The 15975-nt window shown below is 35.5% G+C and overlaps 1 protein-coding gene across 2 annotated transcripts; it reads left to right on the plus strand.

Moving 5' to 3' along the window:
- Window positions 1–9020: 9020 nt before the first annotated feature.
- On the plus strand, window positions 9021–11045 carry LOC18422029 (NAC domain-containing protein 100). Of its 2 annotated transcripts, none has more exons than XM_088866178.1 (3): window positions 9021–9514; window positions 9606–9895; window positions 10039–11045. In XM_088866178.1, exons 1-3 carry the CDS (start codon window positions 9322–9324, stop codon window positions 10696–10698), a joined length of 1143 nt encoding a protein of 380 aa, XP_088722304.1. In that variant the 5' UTR covers window positions 9021–9321; the 3' UTR covers window positions 10699–11045. The 2 variants fall into 2 exon arrangements, with proteins under 2 accessions (XP_088722304.1, XP_006827310.1); XM_006827247.4 differs by having other exon boundaries at window positions 10042–11045.
- The last annotated feature ends 4930 nt before the right edge of the window (window positions 11046–15975 follow it).

Genomic DNA, 15975 nt, shown 5'->3' on the forward strand with positions numbered 1-15975 from the left:
GCTCAAGTTTTTAATTTATATCACAGGCGGGACCACTCCCTGCATCACCATCCAATCCATTGATAAGACAGTGATAATCGCGAGGTCATGAAGTTATCATGGCAATGCGGACCGCATTATTCAAGCCATGGGTATCATGTGAAAATATCAGGAACCCTTCTTTTTATTTTTTTTGGAATCGAACTTGGATGCAATCATTAATAACTTACCAATGAAGCCCAAGATGCATTATATGAAAAGCCACATTTCTTGGGCACAAACACAAAAATGTTCCTACTCTCTTAAAATTTTAGCAAGACCTCTGCATAAAAGGAAAGGTTTACTAGACGATTGTTTGCTTTTTGTATCAAGATATCACAATCACTTCTAGCTAGTAGATGTGAAACTGTTTTGTATCAAGATATCACAATCACTTCTAGCCATTAGATATGAAACTGCACAACTACTATGAGCATGTCATCGATGGTGCTCAAAGTCTAAAAAAAATTATCTTTAACTTTGCACAGAAAAATAACACATCCTCAGCTACCTAATCTTGCATCTGAGAGCTAGAGTGACTATTACCCACTTATATAAAAAATAAATATTACAAATGATTGTATATTAATTACCTTTATACCATCATCATGTATCATCATCCAATCCTTATGCCAGCTATTTTCCATTCTAGTAAGAAAAAAGTCAAAAATGGCCTTCAAGATGGGTGATCCACTGTTCGAAAAATAATGAACTAGATGGGGCCTTTTTAGTTAGGATCATGTGGGCATGGGCCACAATACTAAATCTAGATATGGATGGCTAAAGACATTTTAGACAAGGGGTACGTCATGGTGGTTTTCCTTTCAAAATATAATTGTTATAAAAATTTCTCCCATTGCTTTCTATCATGAGTTTTGGCTTTTGTTACTTAATTCATCCCCTCTTTTGTTTTTTAGCCTTTGGTTTTACAGTATTTGAGTTTGATAGAAGGCTGTTGAGAGTGAGATTTTGTGGTTGGGGCTCAGCCTCCTGGCTTAGAAGTTAGGGTCCAAAGGCTGCTACACTATACTATAGTATAGTTCTCCAATCCAAATTCTCCTACTAAAAAAAACCTAGAGAGAGAGAGAGAGAGAGAGAGAGAGATTATTTTAGGCTAAGCATAACAGAAGTCCACCTACCCCAAAATATAAGGCTGAAAAAGAACACAATTCCTTGGTGTATTTGTGATAGGGATCTTGATGAAGAATGTGCATCGCGTGATGCATTATAGAATTCATAATCAAAAGAGTGTGAATTCTCATGAATTAAATATTTCTCTCTCTTGACAAACTTTCTTATGGTCTTTATTTAATATTGCATCCTTATATATGGCACCCTTAAATTGAACCATTTCTTTTGGGCGAGATCTCCATCTATAAATTCGATTTAAATCAGTCGGCATACAAGAAGGATTGTAAGCTATTTTACTGCTTATCTTTTGGTAAAAGGAGATCACAATTACCTCCAACCGTCGGATGTAAAATCCAACAAATAGGGATGTGCCAGCAATAAATAAATATATAAATATGTGTGTTTGTGTGTCCATCTATTCAGGTTGGGTCAACGTGGACCTAGACCAAAGCCGGATCCAACCGGTTGAAGTTTTTGGACCCAGACCCAACTCACCAAGTCCAAAACTTGGACCAAGTCCCAAACTCGGATCGGGTCCGATTGCCACCCCGAATCAAATCCCCCCGAGCAAGTTTTTCACTAGGACAGTAAGTTTACAATCTACGCCGGCAGAGCATATAATATTTTTTCCATTGGAAAAATGCACCAACATGCCTTTAGCCTCCACATTCTCGTCTATCACCCCAAACGTATTGAACCTTTTTCATTATTCTCTAAGTGCAACCTAACATGCTCTTTATAGTATGCAATTTGTCTTTCTTTTTGGTTCTTCTTTAAAACTCTTATTTCTTTAACACATGATGAATTCCTGGTCTTTGTTTGAAATAGCCAAACACTTTGGATATATTCAAATTGGAGCATATTCTACTTCATGACTTTTTCCATCTCCCTCTTCTTATTAAATGATATCCACTTTTTGTAAGACTTTATGTGCTTCTATAGAGTATTGTAAATAAATGCTATCTCCAAAGCATATAATTTCTATGCTCTTTCTTCAAGAGTCGTAAATCAGTAAATCTTTGTAGAAAGCGCTGCAAAATATTACATGGAAAAGCATTTATCCTATATTACATTTTGGATTTCAAATAATTTGGCAGCACCTCCCCATTCTCAATGTGCCTAAAAAAAATAAAAAATAAAATAAAATAATTATAATAATAATACTGAGATTGATAAAGTGCCGTCCAATTTTTGGAGGGTAAGATCGATGTGTTCAATAATTCAAACTCCAAATATTTTCCTTAAAACTGTTCATCTGGTGATATTTAGATGGATCCCAAAATTGTAGGTAAAACAAAACCCTCTGGAGTATCTCTTTTGCCCGAGGGATTGTAGTACAACATGCTTTAGTATGCTCCCGCAAGATCATACTATATACGCTCAGAACTCAAATGCTAGCATGTTATTATACAAACCACATCTTACAAAATCTTTTGAAGGTTCACTATTTATGCCACCTACCATTCCTAGTTATCATTTGTTGGTCTTTCAAAATTCGAATATACTGCATATGGCTTTGAAGGAAAAGTAGTTTGTGTGTTAGGGGACCCACTTCTACAATAGTATCCCCTCAGATGGATGTTAGATAATGGTAGCCCCACAAAAAATCTAAACCAAAGGTGTTAAAACCATGTCAAATTTTGTGTTTTTTATTTTTTTAATTTTTTTTTTTCAGGTTCTTACTTATCGTGGTTGAGATTTTCATTCCCTAAAATTTTGAATCCAAAAAGGAAAAAGTATTTATAAAGCCGAGGCTCTAAACAATTAAATTAGAGCCCACCTCAAAATTTTACTAGAAGATGTAGTTTTGATGCCTAAATTTCTTCGAATTGACCATCTCGACATCAAGATGTGAACACGAGAAAAAAAATAGATCTCAAAATTTGAAAATAGTGCATCGTCAATTTTCAAGATTTTCAAGTTTTCATAGATATGTTCGATTTACACTATTTTTTAAGCTTTAATTTTTTTAATTAAAAATTAAAATATATTTTAAGAATATCACAAAGATTTCCGAAACCACATTTCTCGACACTATTTGAAGGTGCACTTTTTTTTATTTGTTAGAGCTTCCGCTTTATACAAACCGCACCCATCCAAAAATCCATCCCTATAATAAATTTAGGAGAGAGGGGTCATATAAATAGACAAGTCAGCCCACTCGTAGGCATATTGTCTGGCTTTAAATCAAGAACTTGTACTTTTCAAGGGAGGGTTTTATCGTGGAAGAGGACAACACTTCCTCATACCAAGGCCTTGTACTTTAATATTGCCCTTCAGCATTTCCAACTCAAGGCAAGTACACAGCTGGGTCAGCTTTGATAAGGCCTTTATGTTCTTCATGACTTTTATTCACCGAGTAGGTTTGAGCAAAATAGGAAAAATGTATAGAGAGCAGAGGTTATACACAATCAAATTAGATTCCACCTCAAAATTTCATTAGAAGAGGTCATTTTGATACCCAAATATCCTCAAATTGATCATCTCGATATCAAGATGTATGTATATGAGAAAAAAAAAAAATGGATTTCAAGTTTTGAAAATAGTACATCTTGTAACGTATTTTTGGATCGTCAATTTTCAAGATTTTCAAGTTTTCATATATATGCTCGATCTACACTATTTTTTAAGCTTTAAATTTTATAATTAAAGATAAAAATATATTTTAAGGCTATCATAAATATTTTCAGTATTGACACTACATTTCTCGATACTATTTGAAGGTACCATTTACTTTGATTGTTTAGAACTTCGGCTCTATACAAAGCGCACCATTAAACATATATAGGGTGCCGAAGGCTGGGCTGGACCTACTCTTGGGCTTGGCACTTGACATGAGCCTTGGCCATGAATGAACATATCTACCATGGACAAACCAGGCCGAGCCAATCTAGTTGATATTAATTTGTTTTTTGTATTTTAAATTCATAGAAAGGAAAATAAAATATCGCAGGCTAGACAAGACATGATTTCAATCCCCAAACTAGCCTCCTAGCCAAATTTAGTGGCATGGGACCACGTAATTCCGGGCTTTGTTAATTCGGCCAAATCACATTACTCAGCCCATTGTCAACCTAATACATATAATTTATATGTATTTGAATATCAAGTGAGTTAACAATAATGTCATATAATTTTTTAATAAATATAAATACTACGAATTTATAATATTATTCTCGAATCACTTTCAAAAATATAATTTAAGTGAGATAGCTATAGGTTTGTTCATGCAACTTCCATGTACACTAGATCCAAAAAGCTCAGTCGGCCCTATAGATATGCATAATTGGGTTTTTTCCATAGTCTCCATAATGGGAAAAGGGTCCATTGTGGAGCCTTTTGTCCCTTTCTTTTCAGAAAAAAAGGTACAAGGATAGTAGTTAGAGGACGACCAACCTCAACCAAATAAGTAGGACTGCAACCTCATTGGACTTTGTGTACATGTGTCACTTCAGTCATGTGATTGGCTCATACAAAGGGGTTAGCATTGGTGGGGAAGAGATTAGATCCAGATCAAGCTGACATGTGTTATCAATCCTAATTCAAAGAAGGGCCAATGAGGGTAAAGTCTAAAATAAGGCCAAAGCATTGGAATACAAACATCTCTCTCTCTCTCTCTCTCTTGAGCATCCAATAAGGGTGAATAGTACAAGTCAACAGTTGAAAACAATGATAACAATCTATGGGTGAGTGGTCTCAGAAAGATCGATAGTTTGAATACAAGCAAACATGGGGGATGGAATTAAGTTATCAGCATCAGAGTTTTCTTTTTTTATGGTTTTTCACAGATGAGAAGAAGGGGAAGGGGAAGGGGAAGGGGAAGGGGAAGGGGCCCATTCAAAAAAAACAAAAATGTGAGAATTTTAACAAACCTCACCATAATGAGGAGAAAGATAGAAGGCATTCTTTATGATATTCCATTATAAAATTGCCCAAAAAGAGGGAGTGTGTGTCTAATCGGTTAATAATTGAGAGAGTAAAAGAGAGTCTACATTTACAATATAAATGGCAGTCAAAGGGATAGAAAGAGCGTCCCAATGTGCCATTATAAAAAGGAGAGAGAAAGGGAAAGAGAGAGAGAGTCTAAGTGTCCAGCACAAAAAGCAATGAAAAGGAAAGAAATAAAGAGAGAATAATGAAAGGAGAGAGGGGTGTACACCTCGCTCAATTCTGTTACAATTTTCACACACACCAGAGAGAGAGAGAGAGAGTTGTACACTTTGCCTAATTGTGTAACAATATCACGGGGATAGAGAGAGTTACACCTTGCTTAATTGTGTAATAATTTTCATGTAGAGAGAGTCGCCTAATTGTGAGACAATTTTCACAGTGAGAGAGAGGTGCACGTTCCCTAATTCTACAATAATTTTCATGTTGATACAGAGAGAGTACATTAATCGGGATGATTTAAAACACGCTGGGACCAATGTATCTGATTGATTCGAAAATTGTTCATTTTGTTCGATATATATATAGAAAAACGATTGATTCGAAAATTGTTCACTTTGTTCAATATATATATAGAAAAACGATCGAATCTAAAAAAAATCGAAAGTTGTGCATGATAAAAACAACAATTATGTATAAGAAAAAGAAGATCTAGACAGCCACGAGGAGCGGGTTTAAATTGGTAAGTGAATAAGGATTGGGAAAAGAGCACTAGAATGAACGGTGGTTAGCAGTTTTGACCATCCAAATTCAAGTATCAACAACCACTGCCGTCCAAATCCCGCCTAACCTTTTGAATAATCAATTCCCCTTATTAACTGGCCCTACTTATTTCACGGCCCCTCACCCAATCACATCTCTCCACGCGCCCCTGTTCCCCTTACCCCCTTCCTGTCTGCCCTACAGGAAACAGACAACGCCTCCCCCTGACTCGGACCGAGTCGACTCACACATCATCCCATACCATGGTATAAGTCAACCCTCGCGTTAGTTAACCCAGGCCCATGGTTAGATTGGACCGCTCAGAACTCGCCACGTGACAGACTGGTTTCTTTCATCGTATTGGCGGCGAACCCATTGCGGCCTCTTTTAGGAAGCTTACGTGGCGGAATACCAGACGTTGACCAGGAAGATTGATCGATACCGTCCGTTAGCGGGGGTTTCCGATACGGCTGAAATTCTCCGCGCTTCCAGATTGGCACCACGTGTCCCGCATCGAATTTGTTGTTTGGTTTTCCGGAAAGGGAAAGCTCCGCTTTTCGACTATACGGCCACTTTAAGGACAATATACAAATGTACGCGCCCTAAAAGAGAAATGGGAAATGTTTCTATACTTACCCTGCAGCGAACAAGATCTACGCTTCGCCTACCATCCAGCCGTCTAATTTTGATCAAGAGCTAGTCGTCGTTTGATTTTAGATCCAATGTCTTAAAAGTATTTTCTTTTAAATTTTTTTAATACAAATTTTATGAATAAAAAATTTGGTACGGGCCATCTTTTTATTGGGGCTCACCTATAAAAAATATTAAAAATTATTTTTCGATAAAATATAATGGCCAAAATTCCCTTTGAAATTTTCAGAGGTATTTTGATCATTTTATTTTATTGAAAATATTGTTTTTATATTTTTGGCTAGTGCAAGTTTAATAGAGGATTGGACATCCAAAATTTGGTGTCAAAATAGCTTATAAAAAAATAAATAAAAAATAAAATAGTGTAGAGATGTGACATTGTGATTGGGGCAATCTTAGCCATCCATTCATAATGGACGGTTGGATAAGGAGAAGTATATAAGTTTCATGCTGTAGGAGAAGCATAGAAATCTTGCCCGAAATAAATTACCAACATAATTAAAAGAAATTAGCAACATAATTAGTCTCATTTTCAAACTTATGCCACCGGACATCAAACCGTGTACTACTAGTGTCTTGGCAGTTTAATCCTAAGTAAAAGATAAATTGGTTAAAAATCGATTAGAACCAATGTTTGACTAGCTTTAGTTAGTTTTGACCAGCTAGACTAGCCAAACAATATTGGAAAAGATTTTTATATTTTTTAATTCTTACTCATATTTTCACTATATTTTAAAATTTGGACTGCATAGTGAAACCTGTGGTCGAACTAGTTTTGACTGGATAGAGTCCTCATATGTTGAGTGACCCCTCCGATCCTAATAGCACTGCTTTGCACACATAATTTATATTTTTTTAAAGAAACAAACAATCATTTAGTCAAATTCTAACGATTGAGAATGTGTCGACAAAAATTTAAAATATTCATTATGATTTATCAAAAATCATTTTATCAAGCTCATTTTTTACTATTTGGGCACCCGGAAAAAACTATAGAATGGTGATACATGGTCCACCAACACAAAAATTGTCATTAGAGACACAAAGGTATGTCTTTAACCATTCGCCCCGAATGCCCATGATCTAATTTTGTTGAATTTTTTGGTGGCCTCATTAAAGGGGTGTATAAATTAAGCTCCCCATGGCCTCTCACTAACTTAATTTCAGCATTATTCGACTTTGTGTGGAAATTATGAGTAGACACATTGTATGTCATTTCTGTTTGGCTAAACCTCAGGATTTCTAACTCTTCTTTTCTTTTCGAAAATGGTATTGTAATGAAATCTCGGGGACCATTCAAAGTGATTTGATAAAAATATTGGATGGTTAGTGATTAGCCGTCAAAGGTCAAGATTTACTGTTAATTAAGCTTGTTTCTATATTTATTTACTATATCTCGACGCGTAAAGGGATTTTTTTTGGAAGGCAGCCGACTGAATACAGCAGTCACCTGATTAATGAATTATTTTTAGTAGTATTCCGAAAATTAAGGCTCTGGTCTTTTGTTTTGCTTTGTTTAAAGCTAGGTGAAACAAAAGAAAACAAAACTCATAAATTATTTCCAACGAGTAGATGGTGTATTAGCATCTTTTTCTCTCTCTAGTGCACTATCCCTCTCTTTTTGTGTAGTGTGATAACGCTCTCTCTCTCTCTCTCTCTCTAGTGTGATAGCGCTCTCTCTCCCACTTTCTCTAGTGTGATAGCGCTCTCTCTCCCACTCCCTCTCTCTCTATCTTCCCCTATAACGGTTTGTATAAAGTCGAGGTTCTAAACAATCACATTATAGCCTACCTTCAAATAGTATCGAGATTAGTTTTAAAATATATTTTTATCTTCAATTATCAAATATAGAGCTTAAAAAATAACGCAGATCAAGTAGATATATGAAAACTTTGAAAATTTTGAAAATCAAGAGTCCAAAAATACGTTGCAAAATGGATTGTTAAAAATTATTTTTTTCTCATTTCCATGTATTTTGATGTCGAGATATCGACTTGAGAATATTTAGATATAAAAAACAACCTCTTCTAATAAAATTTTTGAGGTTGACACTAACTTAGATTTTTTAAAAGCTCGGCTCTATATGAACTTCTCCCAAATATAATAAGGCCCTCTCTAGTGTGATAGCTATAGAGTGAGTGGCAAAAACAGAAGAGAGCAAATATGAAAGTCACTGAAACTCCCTCAAATAGAGACGTAAAAAAAAGGTGTTTGTGGTATGGTAAGGTAGGTCTGGCGTGGATTTTAGTGTCAAAAAAGTGGGTTCCAGATCAAGCCTAGCTCGACCCAGGCACAGTTATGGAGGTGGTGTCAATGTTTACATCTATAAAGAAAATAAAAGGTGTGCTCACTTTTATATCCACATCAAACACAGATACATGAGAGAGAGAGAGAGAGAGAAATAACCATGAAGAGAGAGAGAGATAGAAGGGTTTGGGAAAAAGCAGGAATTTTTTAAATCAAGATTGACAAAGGCTTGAAATTTAATCCTCTTTTGCCTTGTAACCCACGTTATCTGCTCCTCAAATACCAGTATTTAAGAGGGATCCCTGCCTTTGTGAATTTTCCTTAACAACATCTTCCAAATTTTAGAGGAACCAAAAGCAAGAGTGGGGGTAAAGAGAGAGAGAGAGACAGACACCCAAGCTTATCTCTTTTTTGGCTTCTTGTTTCTATCTCCTTGAATACAAATTTAACAGCTCAAGTTTTCAGATACAGCTCTTCAAAATTTTCCATTTAAGACCCTGTTTCATCCACTTTCTTTCGTGTGAATTGGTTTAGAGAGAGAATCAGATATACCTTTTTCTCTTTCTTTGGTTCAGGAAATTGAATATATCTTGTTTTGGAGGTGCAAGTTTGAAGCTCTCTCTCATGGAGGGGGATGGCTCAGTTCTGAACAAGGTGGAGGAGGAGCACATAGATCTCCCCCCTGGTTTCAGGTTCCACCCCACTGATGAAGAACTCATCACCCACTATCTCTCTAGAAAAGTTCTGGACTCCGGCTTCACTGCAAAGGCAATAGGAGAAGTAGATTTAAACAAGTGTGAGCCATGGGATCTTCCCTGTAAGCCCTCTGCGACTTTACTTGTTCTTATTTCTTCATTTGATTTTGAAGGTCACTTTGATTCGAAAATGGGTTTTTAATATCATTGCAGGGAGAGCAAAGATGGGAGAGAAAGAGTGGTATTTCTTTTGTGTTAGAGATAGAAAGTACCCAACTGGTTTGAGGACAAATAGAGCGACAGAAGCTGGGTACTGGAAAGCAACAGGGAAAGATAAGGAGATATACAGAGGGAAGAACAGCAGTGCTACACTTGTTGGGATGAAAAAAACCCTAGTTTTCTACAAAGGAAGGGCTCCAAAGGGTGAGAAAAGCAATTGGGTCATGCATGAATATCGTCTTGAGGGGAAATTCTCCCTCTATAATCTCCCCAAAGTTTCAAAGGTACCTTCTCTCTCTATAACTCATCCAATTACTAATGGATCTCTCTCTCTCTCTCTCTCTCTCTCTCTCTCTCTCTCTCTCTCTCTCTCTCTCTCTCTCTCTCTCTCTCTCTCTCTGTGTGATGCTATGCTTTCCTGAATTAGCAGGATGAATGGGTCATATGCCGAGTGTTTCAGAAGAGTTCAGGGGGGAAGAAGATAGTAGTTACAGGGTTTATGAGGGTGAATTCTTTTGGAGATGAATTGAATTCCCCTCTCCCTCCATTAACGGACTCTCCATACAAAACCAAGCCCTGTTCTGATCAAGTTCAGCATGTGACCTGCTTCTCCAATAGAGCAGAGAACCACAGAAACACCCACCCTGAAGAAGGTTCAGTAATGAATGAATATTTCCCCTCTTCTCTCTTCACGAATAATTCAGTGGACACAACAAACCCTACTTCATCGCTCTACACGAGAACTCCATTTCAGAGCCCCTTCTATGCTCCTGGAGCTCAGGGTTTCCATGGCCCTAGGCTTGATTCTTGTGACCAAGCGATTTTGCGAGCTCTCCTCGACAGCCATGGCTCGGATTTGAAGCCCTTGAGACTGAACCAGGGGTTGCAGAAACCGGATTATGGGGCTTCTTCTCATCAACCAGCCATGGTCAGTATATCTCAGGAGACTGGATTGAGCAGTGAGATAAATGCTGAGATCTCTTCTGTGGTCTCTAACCATGAAATGGGAAGTAGGCCTTTCCACGATCCAGAGGATCACCCTTCCTCTAATGGACCAGTGGACCTTGATTGCCTTTGGAACTATTGAAAAAAGGAAGATTGTAGAGAAGCTTGCGATGTAAATTTTTTTCTCTTTTCTTTTAAATGTTGTGTATAATTTTCATGAGAAAATAATAGATTCAGAGAGAGAGAACCCCATGATAGCCTTGTGTAAGAACAAATGAAGCTTATTCACATGTTCTTATGTTTTAATTTTTTTCTCTTTTATCTATCTATCTATGAGAATGAGAGTATGGTTTCTTATTCAAAAAAAGCTTTATGATATAAAAGAATCATTGGATGGATTAGTGAGAGTTTCTCACACCTAATGCTTTAATTATGATGAGGGTTTGTAAGGTGAGAGATGGGGCCTTGACAATCCCACTTTTCTTTGAATTTGTTGCGTTGGTTCCATTTTCTTTTTGTTTTTGTTTGAATTTACGGGTCCTGAGGTGGGTTGATTGGTTGAAGAGGATATATGATGTTGTGAATTGTTATATGACCCATTCTCTCTCTCTCTCTTTCTCTCACACAGTTGATTTGAAGGTTCCAATTATTCTTCCTCCCTATTCTAATTGATTTAAAGGTTCTTGTAATTGTTTTATTCAAGTGTAACTGATGGGTTCCACTGTTAGGCTACCTATCATCCTTTTAAAAGTCATCTCATCATCTCTCTCTCTCTCTCTCTCTCTCTCTCTATTTTAGGCTGTTAAACTCTTACGTAGGTTAATGGCCCTTCATGCAAATGTGCAATTACCCTGTGCTCTGCACTTTCTTCAGGTTACTGCTCTACTCTCTCTCTATAGTAGAGAGACAGTGACGACGTCCATTGGTTGAGACTTGCACGACAAAGACAAGGAGTCCATAATGCTTGCCCAATAAACCATGCCATCTTCCATTAAGTTTCTTTCTATTTTTAGAGTGCATGTCAGTTCAAAATTTCAGAAACGGAAACTAGGGTTTCCTCTTCTATTTCATGCCAATTCCATTCTTCTCTTCATTATCTCTCTTCCTGTTCTTTTTCCGAATTCACTGTATCACTTTCTCTCTCCTCTGTTTCCATCTATATTTCGGGAGTTCCCTTAGTGCCCCTGGACTTTTTGCAGTCAGGCCTTTTTTCATGCAAATTTGATAATATAAATTTGTCCATTTGGTGTTTCTTGTTTATCTATTTTTATCTATAACTTTTAAATTTTGAACTTCAAAAATGGTTCGAATCAAGTAGATCTCTAGACACATTAAAATCTTGAAAATGAATTGTCCATAAAACGTATTGCAAGATGCATAACTTTTGGGATGCTAAATCATTTTTTCTTTCATTTTCAAATATCTCGATATCGAGATGATCAATTAGAGGGTTTTTCAACATCAAAACAACATTTTTGATAGATTTTGATGTACACCTTAATTTTTAACGTTTAAGGTTACAACCTCATATAAACTTTTTTTTAAAAACATTGGGACCAACTCTAGGAGCCCAATTTTGATTCTCCTATTCTCGCTCAAACAATTCTTGAGTCGATCAGGCTACAAATGCATAAAAACCAGGGGAATTAGGTAATGTTAGGGATTTTGCATTCGGTGTCATCCATCTCCCAATATCAATGTTCAAAATGTGAAAATTATAAAAACCGGTATTTATTTTTTGGTACAATATTTTTCTTCTTTTTATGTGTACCTGTATTAAGAAGATGGTTCATTGAATATGTTATTTCTTTAGTAGTACACAGCTTTGTAACTCTATAAATTAGAATTCTTGTTCACATATTTGATAAGCTCTGAAATTCATCTTCTATGGGGGCTTAAGGCTTAAATATATAGAAATATAGTTTCTCATAAGGTATGAATGCAAAGTTCTTAGTAAGTTTGGTCTTTTTTGTCTATTTGGCAAAGGTATCTATCGGCGAAGAAAATCCCTTGATTTTTTTTTTTTCAGTATATCAAGATCGTTTTCAGTAGTGCCTTCGTCTCCTCACAATTCAGTGTTACCAAAAAAAAAAAAAATTCATATCTGAGTTTTGATTTCAAATCCAGGTTCTTGATCACATCTAAGGGTGCTCATATAATTTGTATATGGCTTCTGAAAAAAAAGATGTCTTGGTAATAAAACTTGACGTAGAAAATCTGATATCCGTTATCTATAAGTCATCTGCCATTGCCCAATGCTATCATGCTCCCCTTTGATGCCAGACCTTTGGTGACCTAGATATGAAACTCGCCTATAAAATCCACGTCTGAAAATGGCCTCTGAAAATGATCGATATGCACTATCTGCAAAACACATTGAGTCGGGTTTCAACTCTCTGATTTATCTCTCAGCAGAGTTGTGTTTCGACTCTCTGATCTGTTTTGGATCTTACTGTTCTCAACTCTAAATCTAAAGTCCAACTGTGCTTTACGATCTGCCACTGATTTCTGTTAGCTCTTCCAAGTGCCTCCTATTTGATGATCAAATTTTTCGATCCTAATTGATGATTAAGTTTTTTTATTATTTGATCATATTTAATGATTGAGTTTTTTGTTACTCAATCATATTAGATGAAGGAGTTTTCCGTTACTCCATTATATGTGACGATCGAGGTTTTTTTTCATCACTCGATCATGTATGTTCTAGAGGCATGTTCATTTGCTGTTATGCGAGATTGCTCTGTTTGAGGCGTCGGTTTCTAAGAATCGCTAATTTTGTTCATGTTTTGTTTCTAAGGCCTACCAAGTGAATCGGCCAATAAAAAAAAGTAGAGAGCAAAATAAAAAAAATTGAAGAAAAATAATTCAAAAAGGTAGGGCCGGATTGATCGATTTCGTCGGAGAACCAGCTGGTTCACCATGGAAACCTGCCAGTTGCCGATATTTGGTGGAAACCGAACTGGTCCCATAGTATCTCAATCCAGATTGCACAATTTCGAACCAGATCAGCATTTTTTAATACGTTACCTAATACCAATTGCACTGGGTTAATTGCTAATCAACTGGCAATTTGTAAATTATTGAATTTTTTATAATTGCTAAGTTGAAAAAAAATGGGTTCCCTTAAACAATTGCACGTCCATTGACCAGAAAATAGTTATTTATGACCATCCCATAAGTGGGGTCTTATTATACCAAGATACCTAGAAAAAGATTATCTAAAGCAATGGACTTCTATGTAGCATAAGCCATTTTGAATTCTATGAATTTGCAGGATTCTTAATTTCCATACATGTGGGTATTATTCAAGCTATCAAAAATAAAAATTCGAACAAAAAAGAAATCATCATTTTCAATGAATGTTGCGTTTGGTGGATGGCCTTTAAATAATCGAAATAATTTTTTTTTTAAATAAATTTTTTTTTTGAATCAAAGATGCTGAGAATTTTAGCCCATGGCTAATAATACCGTAATGGGCCCTCTTGGCTTGTAGAATTCTTTTCCAACCTCGACGACGTACGTACATGATGACACTCGTGATTCATGCCATCTCCTCCGTCCACGTCCGCACCAATGTAGAAAAAATTGAATCGAAACGGTTAATTGGATATGGGGCCGAAAGCGATTATTCGGTACTAACTGATAAATCGACCGGTCTAATCGGACAAGTCCTTATCACTAAAAAAGAGTTAAAAAGAATCTAATAAAATAAGAAAAATAAAGAAAGTACATTATTGAACATAGAGGTGTTAGGACAACACGGTATGGATGTGGCACCAGCATAATCAATTTGTGTCTAGGGGTATTTTTAAAATATTTCAAAAAATATGGAAAAATGTAAAAAATAAGTATTAAAGGTTAAATCAATTTTCAATTTTTACCAAAATGATGGAAAATACAAAAAAATTCATTAAAAATAAAATCCTTTTTTTTTTGGATTTCATATATTTTTTTATTTTTTAAAAATACCCCGGTGGTACACCAAAGCCAGTTGAAATCAGAACCGGATCCAAATGGGGCGAATAGAATTTGAACCACCTAATTTTTCCTACACTGGTCCACACTCAACAACCAAAAAGAGGGTTTAATCATTGTCCCCTTCATTGAACCATGGTGCACTTGAGCAGCCTTATCTCCACCATAATGAGCAGTTGGGAATATCATATATCGTACTATTTGTACAATAATATATTTTAAAAAAATATATATAAGGTTGCAACTTTACTTGTAAAATAAATTTGCAGTAATCTCCAACATTCATTTTATTTAAAAGATGTAAATTTGACATTACTTTAAAAGAAGTGTTAAATTCACACTGTCTAACTAAAATGAAGGCAACATATGCTTTGGATTACTTCTACAAAAAAAAGTTGCAACATTATATAAACCCCACCTATTATAATAAATATGTTGGATTAATACTTTCTATTTTTTAAAATACTAACTTTGGACCTAGTGAGAATGGAAATCTAAATGCTAGATTGTGGCACCCGCCACCCTTACTCTCTGCCTATAGCACGTTCTAGTGTTATGTTAGTTCTCAGATGATATATCTCCACATGCATATAATTTTTATATATTTAAATACCTAACATTCTTCTTGATCGAATAGCTGAGAGTGAAGTATAAATTAATAATATTACATTAATTGTACCATAATAAAGTAATTAATATCAGTCCATGATATTATCAGTAGCTCACTCTCTACAATACGATATGACATCTCTATATCTTCAAATACATTGGGCCTATTCGGATGTGCTTGTTAATGTTGATAAACCATAATTTTAATAACATTAAGTATGATAATATGTTATATGTTGTTTAGCGGTGTCCATCATAAAATTATTTGGGATAAACTTATAGGGCAGTTTTACATATAAGTTCATTTTTTTGAAAAGTTATTTTTACTTTATTCAAAATAATTTGATGAAAATAACTTTTTTAGCTAAAAATAACTAAAAAATCTAAAAATCATCAAAAAAAAAAAATAAAAGTTATCAATAAATCCATTCACCTCAAGTCCCACACTCATGTCCTAACTTTTTTAGAGGTCTGTGTCAAAATTTAATGGTGATCATTTGAAATTCTACTCACGTAAATGTGGGAGAGTCTCATAGTGTCATTACTCTTATACATAATACAATATATGTACTAAACACTATCAAAATAATATTAAGCATAGTATATTTACTTTAGATGAAATAATACATTATAGATAAAATCAATTATCATCCATAAAAACCGTAGGAACAAGTTCCCAAAAGTCCAAAACTCTCGAGAAATGAGGTTTTCAGATAGAAACTACACTGGTCACAATAAAAGGGTATTTTCGTCATTACTGACAACATAAAACTCCCGTTGAGGGCATTCATTCCGTTGAGGAGGAGAGAGAGAGAGAGAGGAGGGACCCAAAAAC

This window comes from Amborella trichopoda, chromosome 4 (genome assembly GCF_054954075.1).
Source record: "Amborella trichopoda isolate Santa Cruz 75 chromosome 4, AtrichopodaSantaCruz75HAP2 v2.0, whole genome shotgun sequence".
In the NCBI taxonomy this organism is placed as follows: Eukaryota; Viridiplantae; Streptophyta; class Magnoliopsida; order Amborellales; family Amborellaceae; genus Amborella; species Amborella trichopoda.